This window comes from Lissotriton vulgaris, chromosome 7, assembly GCF_964263255.1.
Source record: "Lissotriton vulgaris chromosome 7, aLisVul1.2, whole genome shotgun sequence".
In the NCBI taxonomy this organism is placed as follows: Eukaryota; Metazoa; Chordata; class Amphibia; order Caudata; family Salamandridae; genus Lissotriton; species Lissotriton vulgaris.
The window spans coordinates 105,204,905-105,222,998 of record NC_141695.1 but is presented as its reverse complement, the minus strand read 5'-3'; the positions used below and the strand labels follow the sequence as shown (position 1 = coordinate 105,222,998).

The 18,094-nt window shown below is 43.7% G+C and overlaps 1 protein-coding gene across 1 annotated transcript in view; it reads left to right on the top strand.

The window, feature by feature from the left end:
• LOC147700918 (C-type lectin domain family 2 member B-like) overlaps positions 1-18,094 on the top strand; it is a 95,173-nt gene that overhangs the window by 51,106 nt on the left and 25,973 nt on the right. The window contains exon 3 of the mRNA XM_086929772.1: positions 7,454-7,567. Within this exon, the coding sequence (XP_086785898.1) occupies positions 7,454-7,567 (114 nt within the window). The remainder of the gene's footprint in view (positions 1-7,453; positions 7,568-18,094) is intronic.

Genomic DNA, 18,094 nt, shown 5'->3' with positions numbered 1-18,094 from the left:
ATCTACAAGAGCTATGCTATATTTTACTACTGAACAGGCAGCCGCAAGTACAGTTACCTTGCACAGAACAGGGTCATGATTTGAATGGTGCAGCAGGGGCAGTACCACTGGGCCCAAAAGTTGTAAGAACTCCTCTAAACACCTAATATTGCTATATTTCACTACAAAACGGGCACTCACAATTTGCAGTTAAAAGAGATTTGATGTGAATGGTGCAACAGGTGGGAGTGGCACTGAGGCCAAAATATCTAGGTACCCCAGTAAATACCTAAAAATTCTATATTTTAATACTAAGCAGGCAGTCACAAGTGTAGTTATTTAACAAGCACTAGAGTCATGATTTGAATGGTGCAGCAGGCGGGGTGGCAGTGGACCAAAAAGTAGTCAGAACTCCTCTAAACACCGAATATTGCTATATTTTAATAGTATAGTGGCATACACAATTGCTGTTACCTCACAGTTCAAAGAGGATTGATTTTAAATGGTGCAGCAGGTGCAGTGGCACCAGTGCCAAAAGTTGTCATAACTCCACTAAACGCCACATATTGCTAAATTTTACTTCTAAACAGGCAGTCACAAGTGCAGTTATCTTGAAGGCAACAGGGTCATTAAATGAATGGTGCCGCAGGTGCAGTAGCACTGGGCCAAAAAGAAGTCGGAACTCGTCTAAACACCTAATATTGATATATTTTACAACTGAACAGGCAGTCATGGGTGCAGTTATTTGGCAAGCACTAGGATCATGATTTCGATAGTGAAGCACATGCAGTGGCACCGGCACCAAAAGCTCCAGGCACCCCACTAAAAACTTAATATTGCTATATATAACTACTAAATAAACAGTCACAAGTGCAGTTACCATGCATGCACTAGGGTCATAATTTGAATGATCCTGCCGGTGCAGTGGCACTCCCCTAAACACATAATATTGCTATTACATAGATTAATTCTAATATTTCGCTCTTTCATTTCAATGTTCAAAATTTTGCTATTACTTACCCACACCATACCACTAATAACAGTACAATATATTACCTTTTTGTTCATAAACTAGTCATAACACTTTAACCACATGACTGCTAAGCTGATTCCTCTCCTGTGCTGGAAGTTGTTATATCCCATGGTTCATGACGAGCTCAGCTCGTCATGAGCACACGACCAGTGTACTGCATGACGAGCTGAGCTCGTCATGAGCAGCGAAGGGGTTAACAGACTTTCAGTAACTTATATTATACAACTCCTCAGCAAGCTATGAAACAAAAAAATCTTATTATCACATAGGCGAAACCTAATGCATTTACCAATGCTTGTTAGAAACATTCATGGCTCACTCCCCAACAACAATGCCATTAGTGAATGAAGAGGCAAGTCAGTAGTCATGTAAACCCTAAACGTGGCCTAGATTCTTAGTATTGATGGGGCAATATCATAGTCTGATAGATCAAACATAAAAGGTGATTGCGCTGCGCTCATCCTGAACTCAAATATTTAAAGGTGTGCTCAAATGTGATAGGAAAGAAAAAGGAGGCTCTGTGACTTCAAATATGTCCCTATGAGCACACAGTTTGGACAAGCAGGGAATCCAGTATCGATTCCATTTTATCTGGTTTCACATTTTAAAATTCAGTCTCCAGAAACAAAAATAGAACTTGCTCGGGAAGTGGATTTGGGTTGCGTGTGGAGCATTGTATACTTGAAGAAATTCTGGGCAAGATCATTAAAAATGTCTAGATCTGATTCTAACACTCAATCCATGTTCTTTTCATACTATAGATTGTTTTCTACACCTCTATCCATAGCCAAAGTTTCACACAACAAAGATGATTCTTGCTGGTCCTGTAAATCCCCATCGGCTCATTTGTTTCATCTTTAATTTTCCTGTCCCAATGTTGCCTCCTTTTCGTCCGATGTGTGGTCTCTTCTATCCAACATTTTTAACATGCACATACCCCTGGCTAATAATACAATTTTTGTAGGCAGTTTATCAGATTCTGTATGCTTACCCCCACACTAGAAAGGCCTATTTGATCTCATGTTGTCTCTAGCTTCTCAACAAATTACGTTTAACTGGAAATGTTCAGCTAAACTCTCGGTCAAGTCATGGTAGAATAATGTATGTTGTTATAATCATCTGAATATTGTTTTTGCCTCCTCCTATAATCCAACTGTTAATAGAGAATTGTACTGGTTACCATTAATTACCTATTTGAACAAAGTTGTAAAAAAAAAAGTTGTTTATTCTATTCGGTCTGAAAGTTTGAAACCTCCGTAAATTGTTTCTCTACCTTTTTACTCAAGATTATATTATCTTATTATTATACTGCTTCTTGATATGTTAATTTCTTCTTCACTTATCACTAGCATCCAATTTTAATCGCTCTTCAGTTACTGAATCATATTCTACTCTTTTTCCCATCCCATAAAATGTAAAATTGTAAACCACTTTCTACTCTGTTTAATTTTGCCTTTTCATTTTTTTTGTTACTAGTGTTATAATGTGTACGTCTTTTTTTTGCAATTCTATTTTGTTTCAATTAAGCTTTCTAAACGCAAAAATTCAGTCTCCACATGGATATCTGTCTCACTCTTTATTTCAAAGGTCACTGTTTTTAGGTCACGCCTAGCGAATGCAGCGCATGAGCTGCATCGCTTTGGCGAGCCTATAGTGGGTTTTACGAGCGAAGGGATACAAATCATTTGCGCGCCGGACAGGCGATGTGCATGCGCATGGCGTCTCCTCTCTGCCGTCTCCTCTGAAGGGGGACAGTAGATGTGCAGTCCGTACGCATGCACATCTCTTGTCCCCATGTGAACACAGCACGCGTATAGCACGCCTCACTTTTCCTTTCACCCTTCGAGCCTAGCCGCCCCTGTCTCTTTGCCCCGCTGCGCGTTTCACAATGTTAACCCATTATGTTTCTAGTTTAAAATTATTGCGGCCCATTTTTTCTTTTATTTACCACGGCATAGCTGCAAGGTGACATCTACTTTGTTAAAAGCGGGTCCGATAACCTAGGCACACCAATCCAGACCACAACCCCTTCTGCTGCTTCGGAGCGCTGTCGGAGTGCTGTGCAGCACCACTTCACATCGCCTCACATCATCATTATGCACAGCGCAGGCCCCGTCCTCGAAGCACACTAACATCTCCGGTATGAGCCGTACTATATAAATGCATGGGGACCCAAGAGATGTCGACAGTGGACAGCTTGTTTAATTATTTTGCCGAGCGTTTGTTAGAACTGACGGTGGTCCAGTAGGACCCAGCCCACTTAAAGTCCTGATTATTGCAAAGGGGTCGTAACAGTGCAAACACCCATATAACTCGAGAGGCCAAGTGTGCTAAATTAGTACGAGCTGATGCTTTGCTCGAAATGATGCCGAGAACAAATAATGGACAAGAGGAATATTGTGTGTTATTCGCAAGCAAGACCAGCCATTTTCCACAAAATTACGCATTTTACACAGCTTCCTATTGGGCGGTTGTCATCGCGTAAAAGTTTGTACTGGAGTTCAAATTTCTTACAAGACCCGGCTATCTCACCTTTGAGCAGTGAAAGCGGTTTTTGCACGCGGGCAGTTTGTGGCCTTATTGGCGTACAACTTTTTATAAATATCCCGCTATATGCTTTTTTTCCTATTTGTACAATGCGCATGGGAAATGTTCACATGACGCTGCCTTGCTGAACTGTTACACACGTCTATCTCTACCTCTCGCGCTCTCACCACACACACATCTAATTGCACCTTCAACCACTTATCTCAGGAAGCACTAATGAAAGTTTGCAAGCTTCCCTAACAGAAACAAGAGATTTGCAGCACTGAGTGAAGCAGTGCAATTTGTTCTGTCCGCATACTAAACAGCTACCATGGCAGAAGCAGCATTGTGAGTTCCACCACAAACAGCACAAACAGCGTGGATAGAGGTGCCTGCCTGACTCCCCCTCCACCCCGGCGCACCGTTGTATTAAGTGAAAAATTGTTGTAACTGGTCGACAACTGGAATTGCCACCTGTCTACCGTTGTCCACACGCTATACGCACGTCACAGGCAGCCTCATTGCCAGCGACTCCCTAGAACACTGATTACAACAGGAAGCAATAATGCACGTTTGCCTTATTCTGACTGAACAGTGCACAACGACGAACTACAACAACACGGGCAGTCATATGTAAAAAAATACACCAATAGCAGATTATCGACACAGGTCAAGCATCAGCAGTGCCTGTGCTTGAAATGGAAAAATTGAAGTGCTGGTACCCTGTAACAGAGTACCTACGTGTTTCTGAGAAGTGCGTGTACTCCCCAAGTAATAACATTACGTCTCTCTTGAGAAGTGCAGATACTCTCCCTCTCAAAATAAAAAAGTGCTGCTACTCCATACCGGTCAGTACTGGCACATTTAAAGCACTGCAGCGCTAGCTTCACTCAAATAGTTTAAGTTGATGCAGCAGTTTTTACTGCAAGCTTTACTCTCCCTCTGTAATGTGTGGAGCGGAGAGGTGCGGTCTCATGCTCCTTCAGGTTGCCCACATACAATGTCAAGGGAACTCATTTTGATTTATAGTGTGCAATATGTGAAAGACAAACTTGCCTCATGTCTGGACATAAAGGTAGGCGTTGAAGCCGGAAAATCAAAAGGCAATTATTTGCCAAGGAAACCCGGTCATCTGGCGAGCTCTGTTGTGCTGGTGATGCCCCTTCAGGAAATCGTCAGATCTGACATGCCTGTTGAAGCAATGCAGTGTCCCGCGGGGCACTTCTTCGTTGCATCCTCCGTTTTATCTTTCAAACGTGTCGGGCGATTCCCTTGACGCTCCGTGGGGCTAGTATTTTAGTCATTCTGACTGTTTTGTTTCTACAAACGTTTTTTGGGGCCCATTGGTGAAAGGGGGGGGGGGGAAGAAAGCACCGACCCGAGGCTCAATGTAAGTGTGATAAAGGCCGCTTTATTGGAAGCAGGTGCATTCTACACAATAACAGCCTTGGCCTGCGCCGCACAATCTAAACTTCATGAATATGTAATTTCCTGCCTCACCCCCACCCCCTCACCTAACTGCTTACCACAATCCACAACAGTAACAATTGGCATAACATCAATTTGCATCTCCACCTGGCTAAATACTTTATTGTGCTTGACCTACCCCCCGATAATCCAAACAGTTCTCCTGCTTTTCCCCCATATATTAGGAAGAACCGCCCCTACATACCGAATGCACCCCCACACCTGCTCCAGCGACATGCGAAACCCCCCCCCCCACCCAATCCAAACACCCCCTGTATGCACCAGCCTCCAACAAAAACACGGCCCAAAATCCCCATCACTCCCAAACTCCCCCGCAAGAAGAGATGCCGGCCCTTGCCCCCCCCCCCCCCCGAATCATGCCCAGGGAGGGTGGGAGGGAAAAAATTGTCCCAAGCGCCCCCCCCTGCCCGGCGGCCGAGACACCTCACTTTAAAATGGTGTCTCTACCGCGTGGCGTGGCGGAACCCACAGCCCAGCCCAGAGGAAGCCCCACCAAGCCCCACCCCCCAGCCCAAAAGCTACCAAACCAGGAACTGTCCCCGGGCGGCGCCATCTCTACCCCCTTCCCCCCCCCTTTCCCCGGCCCCAAATTTCCCCGGGCGGGGCAGGCCTCCCTTCGGTCGCCCCCCCCCCCCCCCCAGGACCCCATTGGGGCGTGTGTGGGTTAAGGCCCCTTCCTTTCCCCACCTCGCAAGCACACCTGGTAAGGGTTCAAAGTCCCTGGTAGTCCTGGATTCCATGAGGGAATGCCAGACATAAATAACTTCGAATAAAACCTGCCTTCATTCTCTGTCCAACCCAAAAAGTAAATCATAGACTTGCATTTGCTAGTTGACCTGCAATTTATTTTGTGGTTGGTATAGGATTGCTTTTATGCCAAGCTGTTTGCAGCGTAATGGGATACTTTAATTGTGTTCCTCTGCTGTACTGCTCTATGCATAGACACCTCTGCAGGTTGTGAATTGAGTTTTCAACGTTGTTCATTACATGGCAACCACTAGCAATCTCAAACAGGCTTCATTAATGAGCGCTTTTCTGCTCTGAAATAACCAAGAAACCTTTGTCTCGTTCATTTCCAGTTATTTCTAACTTTCCTGCCCCAGCTATGCAACTCCACGTGTTGTTTGCATGCTCGTTGGTAGGCCTCTCACCATAAAACATAGATCTCGACTTATTTTAAATGTACATAACTAGTACATTTGGCAACCAGCAGTGCAAATATATAAAATGAATGTTTAAAGGGAAGTTTCTTATCCTCTTCTTAAACTTAGTTAAAAAAAGGTATTTTCTTGCTCGAAGGTCTCACTTTCATTGAGTGTCCAACACAAACCTAGTTGGATAATTAATATGTTCGGAAGTGTCAAGGTAACATTATAAAATAAACAGACATAAATAACAAACAAAACATAAGTGCCACTTAACATATAGCTTGATTTGTTTCAATGTTTTATTGACGTACATGTGCACTGCAAAGCATTAAAAACAATTAAGTATTTATGAAATAAGTATTATAGTTTTCAGCCTAAATGAGAGGGATTTACTCTTGTTTGCGCTTAGACCATCACAAATATCAACACGGCCATATATAAACTAGGATTAGAGCTATATATATATATATATATATATTTGTTGGTTAACCTTCAGCGCTAAAATTATCCATGGGAATGTTCCAGAGTGTAATACTCGGTGTCCAATTCCACAGTTATTACTGTAAACACATTTTTGCCACCTCGGTTTGCATAACCAATGCGCTGTCCTAGTGAAAACAGATTAGCTCTATCACATGTATCTGATACCACGCTGGTGCCAGCCACTTTCCTGAAGTTCGCAGGTTTTACATTCTGTGTGTGAGTTTTTTTTCTTTTTTTAAATATCTTTTTATTAAATAATGGGTAGCCCCTGTCTCCTGCTATACGTTCCAGCCTGCAATTTTAAACCATTTATTTTGATTCATCCATTCATATCCCTCTACATTAACATAGCCATAGATTTACTGTAAGTTACTATAATAGCTTACAATGTGGTATAGTGTTCATTTTTTCTTTAAATTTTCACTCCACTGCACACAAGAAAAATAAAAAGATCACATTCTCATTTACAATGTCAATAGCTCCAATTCCTAAAATACGAGACCTATTGCATTGCAAATGCTTGTTGTTGGTTCTTGGCTGTTCTTGAAAAAAGAACACCGGTAAAGCAGGTCCTACTTGGGGCCTCCTGACCCAGCAACTAAGCCAAGAAAGCATCTATTTTTGGGAGGAGTCCTATCCCATTCACCCCCTGAAGCGACACCTTCGTCTGCCTGATCAATCAAGTTGCCCCACCTCCCATTCACTGAGCAAGCCACAGTCCTCATGTTAGTTGACAATAGTTTATTTAATAATTGCATTTTGCTTAACTAACCGTTATGTTGTTTACTTCCTTAAGGAAAAAGAGGGAAATTACCCCACCTGTGGGCTCGCATTACCAGACCTAGACGCCTTTTCACCATTATAGGAATTCTGTTCCTGGCTGTCGTGGCCCTGGCTGTTTGTTATGGTGGTAAGTTGCTGTTATTTTTTACCTAACCGATTTAGAAAATGTAGATATAGGTTAAACATGACAGACCCAGTGAAATGCCGCTTTCTCATTGTGCTTTCCCGTTCTGCATTCAAGATCATCATCCCCCAAAAAAGCACTGGAGGATAGCGTGCATCTAATGGTTCTCTGAGACAAGCATCAGATTGCAAGGCATGTTAGATTTGCGAGAGTCCTAAGTTATGCAGGAATGGGCTCTGATGAAAGTCAGACCCATGTGACTGATGTGAAGTTTGATGGAGCTAGGCTGACCAGACAGATTGTTTGTTAGTTTTCATTTTTTTTTTTTTAGAATTTTTTTTATTGCTATTTACAAATTACATTATGCAATAGAAACAGTGAGATATAGCAGTTTTCGCAGTTGGTTATTTAGGGCAATGGTGATTGTCTTATCAGTCTTTGTCTGCCCCGCGAGGTCTAGCTAACATAAAAACATAAAACACATAGGTTGTTACATTTGGGCGCGTGCTAAGTTGGAACATAAAACATAAAGTGAATGTTGGTTATTTGGTGACAGAACGCTGGAGGTTGTGTTGAGCCGGTTTGGGTTGTTAGACAGGCATGTGTTGTCTATGGGGGTTTATAGGTGTTTAGGAATTTGTCTAGTTTCGAGCACATCCCTCTGTCGCCGTGCCTCCCTGGAGTGTGTCTGAGTGCAATGTTATCGGCTCCTCTGAGGAAGGTCACCTAGTTCAACCACCCTTTGAATGTGGCTTTGGAGGTGTCCTTCCATTTGGTTAGTACTGTTTTGCCTGCAGTCGTAAGGAGGAAGTCCAGGAGGTTCCTGTGCTCTTTAGTGGTGATTTCTGATGTGATGTGTGCTGTGATAGTTGTGGCAAATGTTTCTTTTGTGCTGCTGCCTAGGGTTTTGTTTGTGAATTCGATCAACCTTTTCCAGAAGATTTTGACCGTAGGCATATAAAAGCTGCTGAAATTATGCCTCATGGAAAGGCAAATGATGTAGCTACAAATATCATTGTGTAATTAAAGGCCGGTAGGCCCTGTGCCAGGGCGACTGACTCCGGAATCTGGGGATCACGGTTCGATCCCCGGCACCGGCGGCAGATTAGCCCAGCACCATGTGACTCTGGGCAATAGCTTGCTTAATCTTCCTGACGGCCCCCAGCGCCTAGAGACCCTTACGGGTGATTGTGATTGTGTGAAATGTGGATTATTATTATTATTATTATTATTAATAATTGGAACATAAAGCATTACAGTTCTAAAAAAAATGGCATTTGTTTCATAAAGGATAACTTTACTCTTTAAGCATATCCTGAGCTAAAGATTATTAACATTTCTAATTTGAAAGGAGCACGGGACGGTGACATTATCAATTTTCCCCTCCCCCCCCCCTCCCCAGTAAAACGTTTTTGTAACACAGGTAACAAGCATGCATGTACGCATTAATTATATTTAAAGGTGTGCCTCATTTATGTGGCATTTTCGAGGTATGTTCCAAGCCCTGTCTTATGTTCCGGGCTTACTCTGTTTTTACATTAATAAGCACCCTTTTACATTAAGAGAGTCCTACAGAGCAGCCAGGCACATTTCGTATTTATCAAGTAAGTGGCTCACTAGGGGGGGACTTTAAGATGCAAGACCTCTGATCTTGAAAAGAGGTTCAGAAGGACTGGGCTAGTCCTAAGCTATGAAAAGAGGTGCAGGAGGACTGGGCTATGTGCCGAAGCTGTGTTTTGTGGGATAAGGGATGAAAAGGTCCGGATCCTTTACATGGCCGTATATTGAGCAAAAATTCTTGTTGTACTACTTGCCCTTGACAGGGGGAAACCCCTAACCCCCTAATATAGACCAGGTTCAAAAAGGTTGCCGGGGCAAGATTGGTTTTTCGTACTCCTTTAGGAAAAAATTCAGATCAGACAATGGTTCATTTTGTTGATTGTTTACAAAGGTTTTGTCACTATCCGTGAGAGTGAGTGAAAAAAACGAATACCTAACAGGCGTTTCACCCCACATCCACTGACTGAGAATAACTGAAGCGGAATTATGCCGATATTAAGAGAATTACCAGGAACCGAATCTACAACAGACTACCTTTTTGAATCTATACCTTAAAAAATGCCCTGAGGATCATTAACTTTAAAACGTAGCATCTGCTGACTAGCGAGAGATGCAAGCATTCACACTGGTCCAGTTGCTTACGAACCCCCGTCATCAATTTCCCCCAATTGGACTCAACCAACTCAGATGCAGAGGTCCTTCTCCGTACTCCCATATACGTTACCTCTTGTGTCACCTGATCCAGCGCTCCTAATGAAAAACTGTCTCTGTTGGACCCGGGCCTTTATGGCTGGTTCACCCCTGAACTTTTTGCTTTCGATGGCGACCTGGTGTTCATGATTTCTGGCTTGGCGCACTTTTTCCCCGGGTCCCAGAGTGAAAGTGTGTGCGTGTAGTATGGCTGGCCTGCCCTCCCATAGGAATGCATGGGGAATGTGTGTGTCCCTGGTAGTTCCTGATGCGTGGGGAGTGCAGGCTCGAATTTAGTATGTATAAACTCGTGAGAGTGAATGCTGCGAGATGGTGTCTGCGGCATGTGTGTGTCTAGTTGGGAAGTGCTACTTCTGGACATTGAGATATGTGTGCAGTGAGGGTGCTGGAGCGTGATTGGCTGGAGCTGGCTGGCATGCCAGGCTCCAGGAAGTCTGGATGGGTCTGCCGGTGGTGAGTGGGAGTTTAGCATGAGTGATGTGTGGGAGGAGTGTACCTGTGTCCTGGATGGGCTGGGTTTTCCCCACACAATGCTGGCTCCGCCCCCTGTGGTGTGTCTAACGACCCTAGCCTCCCCAGTGAATGAAATGGGTGGTTGGGCCATCAAGAGTGCTCCAGAACCAGTTGCGACTGGTTTCTCCCCCACCCTGCACCTACAGACAAAGGATTTCAGTGTATAAAAATGGGGTTGTGTCCCCACTGAAGTTGTTCTCTTCTAGGATCTTGAGGGGGCTGCTGCTGCTGGGGCCAGGAGGAACCGCCACTTGGACTGCCTCCCTGCCTGGAGGGCCAGTGAGCTGGCCCCTGGCCCAGCCTTGCCCCCCTGCCTACCTAAGGACTTTGCTGGAACTCTGTCCTGCTGAGGGAACCTGGGAGCGCTGTGCTTGTGCTCCCAGCGCCTGGGAGCACGTTGGACTTTCCCTGGAGCGCCTGGAAGCGCTTTGTTGGCCTTTGGCGCTTGAGAGCGCTTTATTGTTGGTCCTAGCGCTGGGGAGCGCTGTTGTGCACAGCCGGTGGCCACCCGGCATTTGGCGGCCTGATCTGCCGATTTGCGGCGCGTAGCGAGTGCCACCTCGCTTTATTTTTAATTTACCGAGCCGGTGCCCACCCGGCATTGCCCCGTACTTCGATGTTGTAAATACCTCGAGGGAGCCCACTCCTCGGGTACTGGGAGCCCGCCTGCCTACCTGGAACGGGCCGCCGCGCTGCCCGCGACGACCTGGAAATATCTGGCCGACCGGCCAATCGCAGCGCGGCCCCTGAGAGGCCGACCGGAAGTCCCGCCTCCGCAACCAGGCAGCGAGGAGAGAGGCGCCGCCAACGAGGCTCCGAGGAAGAGGAGCCCCGCGCTGCAGAGGGGGAGAGCCGGCAGTGTTCCGACCCCCGCAGCACCAGCGAGGTACCGGTGAGTGCGGGGACAGGGTCCTTTGTTCTTTGAGCGGCCCCGTTTGGCAGAGGGCCGCTCCAACGCTGCTGCATTTCTTTGTGGAGCCCCGAGGCTCCTGGGGGTATCTCTTCGAGCCCGAAAGGCTCGTGGGCATTTCTGACCGCGAGTCCCCTGTGAGGGACTCCAACGTGTGTGGCATTCCTTTGTGGGAGCGCAAGGCTCCGTGGGGCATTATCTGACCCTGAGTCCCCGTGAGGGACTCCAACGAGGGGCCATTCTTTGTTCTTTGAGCCCTGAGAGGCTCCTTGCCCATTTGTTCTTGAGCCCTCCTGGCTCCAACGTGGTGCATCGTATTTAACAACTGTCCAGCACTTAGTGGACAGTTGCTACGTTTAGGCTGGGTGTACTTTTGGCTTATTACAGCCTGCCCTGACTTTGGGACACAGGGACTGCCACAGGTTGTGGCTCATGTGAAGTTTTGCGCAATTGCTTGTGCTCGCACCTCTGAATGTGTTCTGAAGCATCATGTGTCTTTCCTTGCATACACCGCTGAATGTAGGTTCTGCATCATGTGTTTTCTTGTGCTCGCACCTCTGAATGTGTTTGGATACATCATGTGTTTTTCCTTCCCTACACCGCTGAATGTTAATGCATCATGTGTAATGTTCCTATGCTGATACCCCTAGATGTTGGTGATTCCTAGGTGGTTGCTTTTCTCCTAGTACAGGTGTCGCTAGTTGAGGTCTTTTGTTCCCTGCGCAATAGTTTCCTAAGGTGGTTAGGGTTGCGTAGGAGGTTCTTATGCTTTACCAGTAATTACTGGTTGTGTGCTAAATTGTGCTACATGTTCTATTTGGTTCTAAAAGTATTCTAAGTGCTAATTACTATTCCTAAAAAGTGATGATTCCTGACAGTGGTCCAGGTGGCCCTGTCTTGTAAATATCCCCCCTGTAAATTCTGCCCGTGCCTGTCGGCACAGTGTAACCAAATGTATGTTTTATCTAATGTGTTTTTGATATAATACAAAGGCTATTTTTATATAACCTTGTGTGGAGTTTCCTTTGTGGTGGGCCTTGGGTGTTGTTGCTGGGTGCGCGCGCAAACACTTAACCTACATAGCCTCCAAGTCTAGCCTTGACTGCTCGCGCCACGTTACCTCGAGGGCGAGTAGGGGTTATCTTGGTGTGTGACTCCCTTGCCCTGACTTTAGAAATGGTGATCCCTGACTGACCTCGACGCGAGTCTTGGCCGGCCAGGGTCCCGTTTCTAACAGTCTCAATAACACTACTCCTCTTCACAATACTCACCATTAATCATGAATCACTACTAAGGTCCATAAACTGAAGAGACAATTTTGAGCGGCTGAATCATGTGACCTAATTAAACACTCTAATCATAAGCTATTTACAAAGATATATACATCTGTAGTTTTATTATACTTCACCATGGTTTTTATCATACGTCATTTAATTAAGTCACTAAGGCGGATGGATCTAATAATCATAACTAGACCATGAATAAACAAGACTAGGTTGTCATTTCAAAAATCACATTTTATTATCTTTATTTTATTCAAGGAAAAAGCATTTTATTCAGAAATCATTATTTTAGTAGCAATATGAAAGCATCAGTCAACGAAAGGCACATTAATCTGAAATTTTAAAAGGTAAATCATTCAGCATGAATTAAAGCAAAATAAAGTTTCCATTCGCTAAGTTCTATTTTTCCCTAACTAAACTCACTTCACCTAAATAAATAATTAATAAAGTCAGCTATCCTTACGTGCACCAGAAGTCCGACAGCACGTCACTCGGGAATCGGGAAGCAAGAGCCCCCTCCTGCCCAAAGGGTCAGATTTTATACCTTTCTAACTAACTAATCTACTAAAAAAGTGTCTCTTTTCGCTTCCATCAGAGCTCTCATTGGCTATCTTATGTCGGACCATCTATGTCATCACCGCTTTCAAACCAAGAACGGGCTCTTCTTTTGCCCTATTGTTCGTAATACTTTGTTTCCTCGAGAATGTTACAAAATCGAGTTCATCCGAGTTACAGTTTCTCAGCTTCCTTACATTGGCAATCCTGCCGCTTCCTGTCCTTGGACATAACTCCATGAGCACAATATGCACGACTTTTATTCAACAGTAATTTCTGTCAACGTGGTAAAACTTTCCACTTCTCATGCGTGCAAGGCTCCTCTCTGGACAGGTTTCATAAACGCCATCTTTTGCGTAGGCCCAAAAGGCCTCTCAGGGAACTAGTATTTAAACAAACACAAGACAGTAATTAATTAGAGAATTGAGACCCATTCTGTTACCTCTTCTAAATATTAACCAAGTTAATTATGTTATCTAGCCAAAACACAAAAAGCAGCTTTTATAAAAACCTTCTTTGAGGCCATAAGGATTCTCCACAGAAAAGACACAACAAATCGGATTGCACATAAATAACAAAGCACATGCCATTAATTAAACAGCCGCATTTAATACTGACCAAAACAAAAGACAAGGTTAGGTTATTATTTTTCCACGTACTTGCTAGTGCAACATAAAAGCACATTAGTCCCGCGTGTAGTGTCTGCAATTTTAAAACTAAGTTGATTATTTATTCAACCCATGCCATTAGTACTGTTATTTTTATTATGGAAGTTTAACTTTGCGAGTTTGAATCTCGCTCCATCACACCCTTTGATCAGTGTAAGAGCCAACATTAAGACAAAGTTTGTGTTTTGGCTGTATTTAGCTTGTAACCCGATACTGCCCCGTATTCTGCTGCAAGTTGTTCTATCTCAAACATTGCCACTGCGGGTTTAGGTGATACAACAGCCACATCATCTGCGTAAGCAAGAACCCGGTGTTGTTGCTGTTGTATTATTACTGGTTGTATCTGCGGGCTGTATTCGATCATTTTTAAAAACGGATCGATATATAATGCAAATAATATTGGGGAGCAAGGGCAGCCCTGTCTGGTGCCCCTCCGGATAGACACTGCCTTTGATTCGAGCCCCATGGTGCATATCCTGGCAACAGGTTGACGATATAACGTTTGTATAGCTGTAATGTATTGTTGCCCAAAGCCACGACGTCGCATCACATCCCATAGAAAGGTTTTAAAGATGATGATCCTCCCAAAAAGTCAGTATTTTTTTAGATGTGTACCGTTGGAGATATCGCGAGCTGAGCTTGCACAATTACAGTCTGTGTGTATGAGATTCATATGGGCGCGTGGGAAAGCTCGTAGAGTTATGCGTTATATGGTTCTACCCAGAGCCGTAGGCGGTTGGGCTGTCCCTGACTTCACTCTTTACTATTACGCCTGTATGTTACAACCCATGAATATACTGCTTACGGGGGTAGGGCCTGTAGACATCGCAGAGTCTCCCTCCATATACAGTATGCTGCTAGGCACTGACGTATAAAATTGCTTGTTTGTGAACCTAGACTGGAGCTATTATAAAGGCACAAGATTTCAAATATTTACAGCCGTGTATAAAGTCTGGAAAGTTATTAATAAGATATGAGGTAGAAAAAAATTCTTGGTATACCACATTAAAAGCTGCGGCCTTCTTTCCGAGTGTATTCTGGGATCTGATTGTATATAATTGGCGTGCTAAAGGCATTATTATGGTTGGGGACCTCTTTATGGAAGGTGGACTTAAATCGTTCGACCAGCTTAGGGAGCAATATCACCTCCCCCGGGCGGATTTTTTTTAAATATCTACAAATTGGAGATTATCTTCTGAAAGCTCGGTGGAACATTCAACCCAATCCCCTTATAGAAGCAAATAGAAAGGCAGCAAGAATAGGGACACTGTATACTTTGATGCTTGATGCAAAACCTAATGATTTGGAAGAGCAGTGTCACAAATGGGGGAATAGATTAGGGTGTCAGGGTATATGTTTGGAGACTTCCATGGAACTAGCCGGACGATTATTTATGTCTGCTAATTTATCCACCTAACATTATGAGACTATTTTATCTGTATATTACACCAGATAAAATTGCTAAATGGGGTGGGGATCAGGAGGAAAAAATTTTTCATTGTGGAAACCCAGCGGCTGATGTGGTACATATTTTTTACGCATGTCCACAACTAAGTAGATTATTTGAGCAGTTAGACAAGTTCCTAACTGAAATTTTGGGAACCCCTATACACTTACCACCTATACAGATTTTGTTGGGGGTAGAGATGGGTGTAGATGCAGAAAAAGTACCCAGTAAGGCTGTATATTTGATTTTCATAGTCACAGCGGTGTTAAGGCTGTGCATAGCTTCTTGTTGGCTACAAAAGGATGCCCCATCCTTTGAGGCTTCGAGGGCAAGGTTGTTGGCCATGTTTAACATGGAGTATAGTTTATATGCTCTCAAAGGTAGGCGTAGTAATTGGGTCAGCAAATTTGGGGCGCAGTTATGTCTTATCTGGACATGGATATGTAAATCCTATTCTTTTTATTTGTTCTTATCTGCTGACTATCATCTTTCAGTATGATTATTATAATTTGCTTTGTCTACGATAAAATGGCTATTTGTGCTTCTTTTGTTTTTCTGTTTTTGTAACTCTCCCCTGTACATATTCAATGCTCATTTGTTTTCCTGTAAAGTTTTAGCAGATGTAATTTCAAATTATTGTTGACTATGGCGCATGTGCCTTGTTTTCTTTGTTACTCATGTATTCTCTATAAATAAATACATCGAATTTAAAAAAAAAAAATGCCCTGAGGAAATTCCTGCCAGATGGCCGTGTAAAGTGGTGAAACACGTGTTGGCTGTTAGTTTGTTTATTTCACTAACTCTCACGGATAGTGTGACAACACCTTTATAAACAACGAACAAAATGAACCATTGTCTGATTGGTTTTTCGTACCCTTTTAGGAAAAAATTCCAATCTTGCCCTGACAACCTTGTTGAACCGTATCAAAGCTGTGGAAAGAGGTGCAGCAGGACTAGGCAATGTGTCTAAGCTGTGAAAAGAGGTGCATATGTCTAAGCTATGAAAAGAGGTGCAGCAGGACTGGGCTATGTGTTTAAGCTGTGAAAAGAGGTGCGGCTTGACTAGGCTATGTGCCTAAGCTTTGAAAAGAGGTGCAGCAGGCCAGGACTGTGTCTAAGCTGTGAAAAGAGGTGCGGCTGGACTCTGCTATGTGTTTAAGCTGTGAAAAGAGGTGCAGCAGGACTAGGCAATGTGTCTAAGCTGTGAAAAGAGGTGCATATGTCTAAGCTATGAAAAGAGGTGCAGCAGGACTGGGCTATGTGTTTAAGCTGTGAAAAGAGGTGCGGCTTGACTAGGCTATGTGCCTAAGCTGTGAAAAGAGGTGCAGCAGGCCAGGACTGTGTCTAAGCTGTGAAAAGAGGTGCGGCTGGACTAGCCTATGTGCCTAAGCTTTGAAAAGAGGTGCAGCAGGCCAGGACTGTGTCTAAGCTGTGAAAAGAGGTGCAGCAGGACTCTGCTATGTGTCTAAGCTGTGAAAAGAGGTGCGGCTTGACTAGGCTATGTGCCTAAGCTGTGAAAAGAGGTGCGGCAGGACTAGGCTTTGTGTCTAAGCTGTGAAAAGAGGTGCAGCAGGAGTAAGCTATGTGCCTAAGCTGTGAAAAGTGGTGCAGCAGGCCAGGACTGTGTCTAAGCTGTGAAAAGAGGTGCAGCAGTACTATGCCATGTGTCTAAGCTGTGAAAAGAGGTGCAGCAGGACTCAGCGATGTGCCTAAGTTGTGGAAAGAAGGGCAGCGGGACTGGGCTTGTCTTAAATGTGAAAAGAGGTTCAGCTGGTTTGGGGTATATCTAAATTGTAGATGCCGCCCTGAAGTAACTACAGCTTTGATAAGGTAGCACAAGGTAAACATGGATTTGTGTGAACAGGTAAAGAAAACATTTGGTTCATTAGGAATCATTTTTTTTCACCCTATTCATATAATTACTTATTGTTTGTGTTTCCTGCACCAGTCAAGAATACTTTCACAACCAGTCAATGTGGTAGGAGTGTTGACACTGTCAAGGGAAAAGTCCAATTATTGTTTTAATGCCTAAATACAGCAGTTAAAGCTGAAAAGTCCTAGTTAACTTTACGGAGAATTGGATGCATTCATTTTACTACATTTGATCCATATAAGCTAAAATACTTTTAATTTTTTTTTTTTTAAAGGAAATCATGCCACTCATGGAACAGATGGTGGGATAAGTGTAGTAAGATTATATTGATGTAAGATCAAATTGTGTATTTCACGGCAGGCACTGAATTGTGTATTTCAATTGATGTTGCATATAAAATTTAGTAACTTTGAGAAAATACGGATGGGGAAATGTACATGTCTAAGCGAATATATGAGTCAATAAAATAATTATTTAGAACTCAAAATAGAAATGCATGGCCGAGCTAATCTGATGGTTTAATATGATGTTTCATCTAAATGGTGGACTGTGGTGATGGTAGAGAAGGTGTCAACATAGTGTAGTCGGACCGCTATGGCAGACCTTAACTGGTTGGTTTACTTTCTTGTACACTTCATACATTTAAATGCCCTGACTTTTTAATTTAGGATAAGATTTTGTGCAGCACAATGACAGCATGAATATTCATATTATGCACAGAATATACACTAGAAGCAATATTATCACACTACTCCCTTCCAAAAGCAAAAATTCTTAGGTGCAGCTTTTTTATTGGGACAGAAACATCACTGCTTTTTGAAAGGCAAAGGGCGGTGTTGGAGCTTGGAATGGTCAGGGGCGTTCCAACGTTCATTAGTTACCTTGAGCTGCAGCTATAGGCACTTTGGCTTTAGTGTCAATGCAAAGAAACAGATTGGCGATGCCGACAGCTGAAGTCTCCCATTGGGAGTGCACAATATTCCAATGTCCTTGTGCCCCAAGTCTGTCTA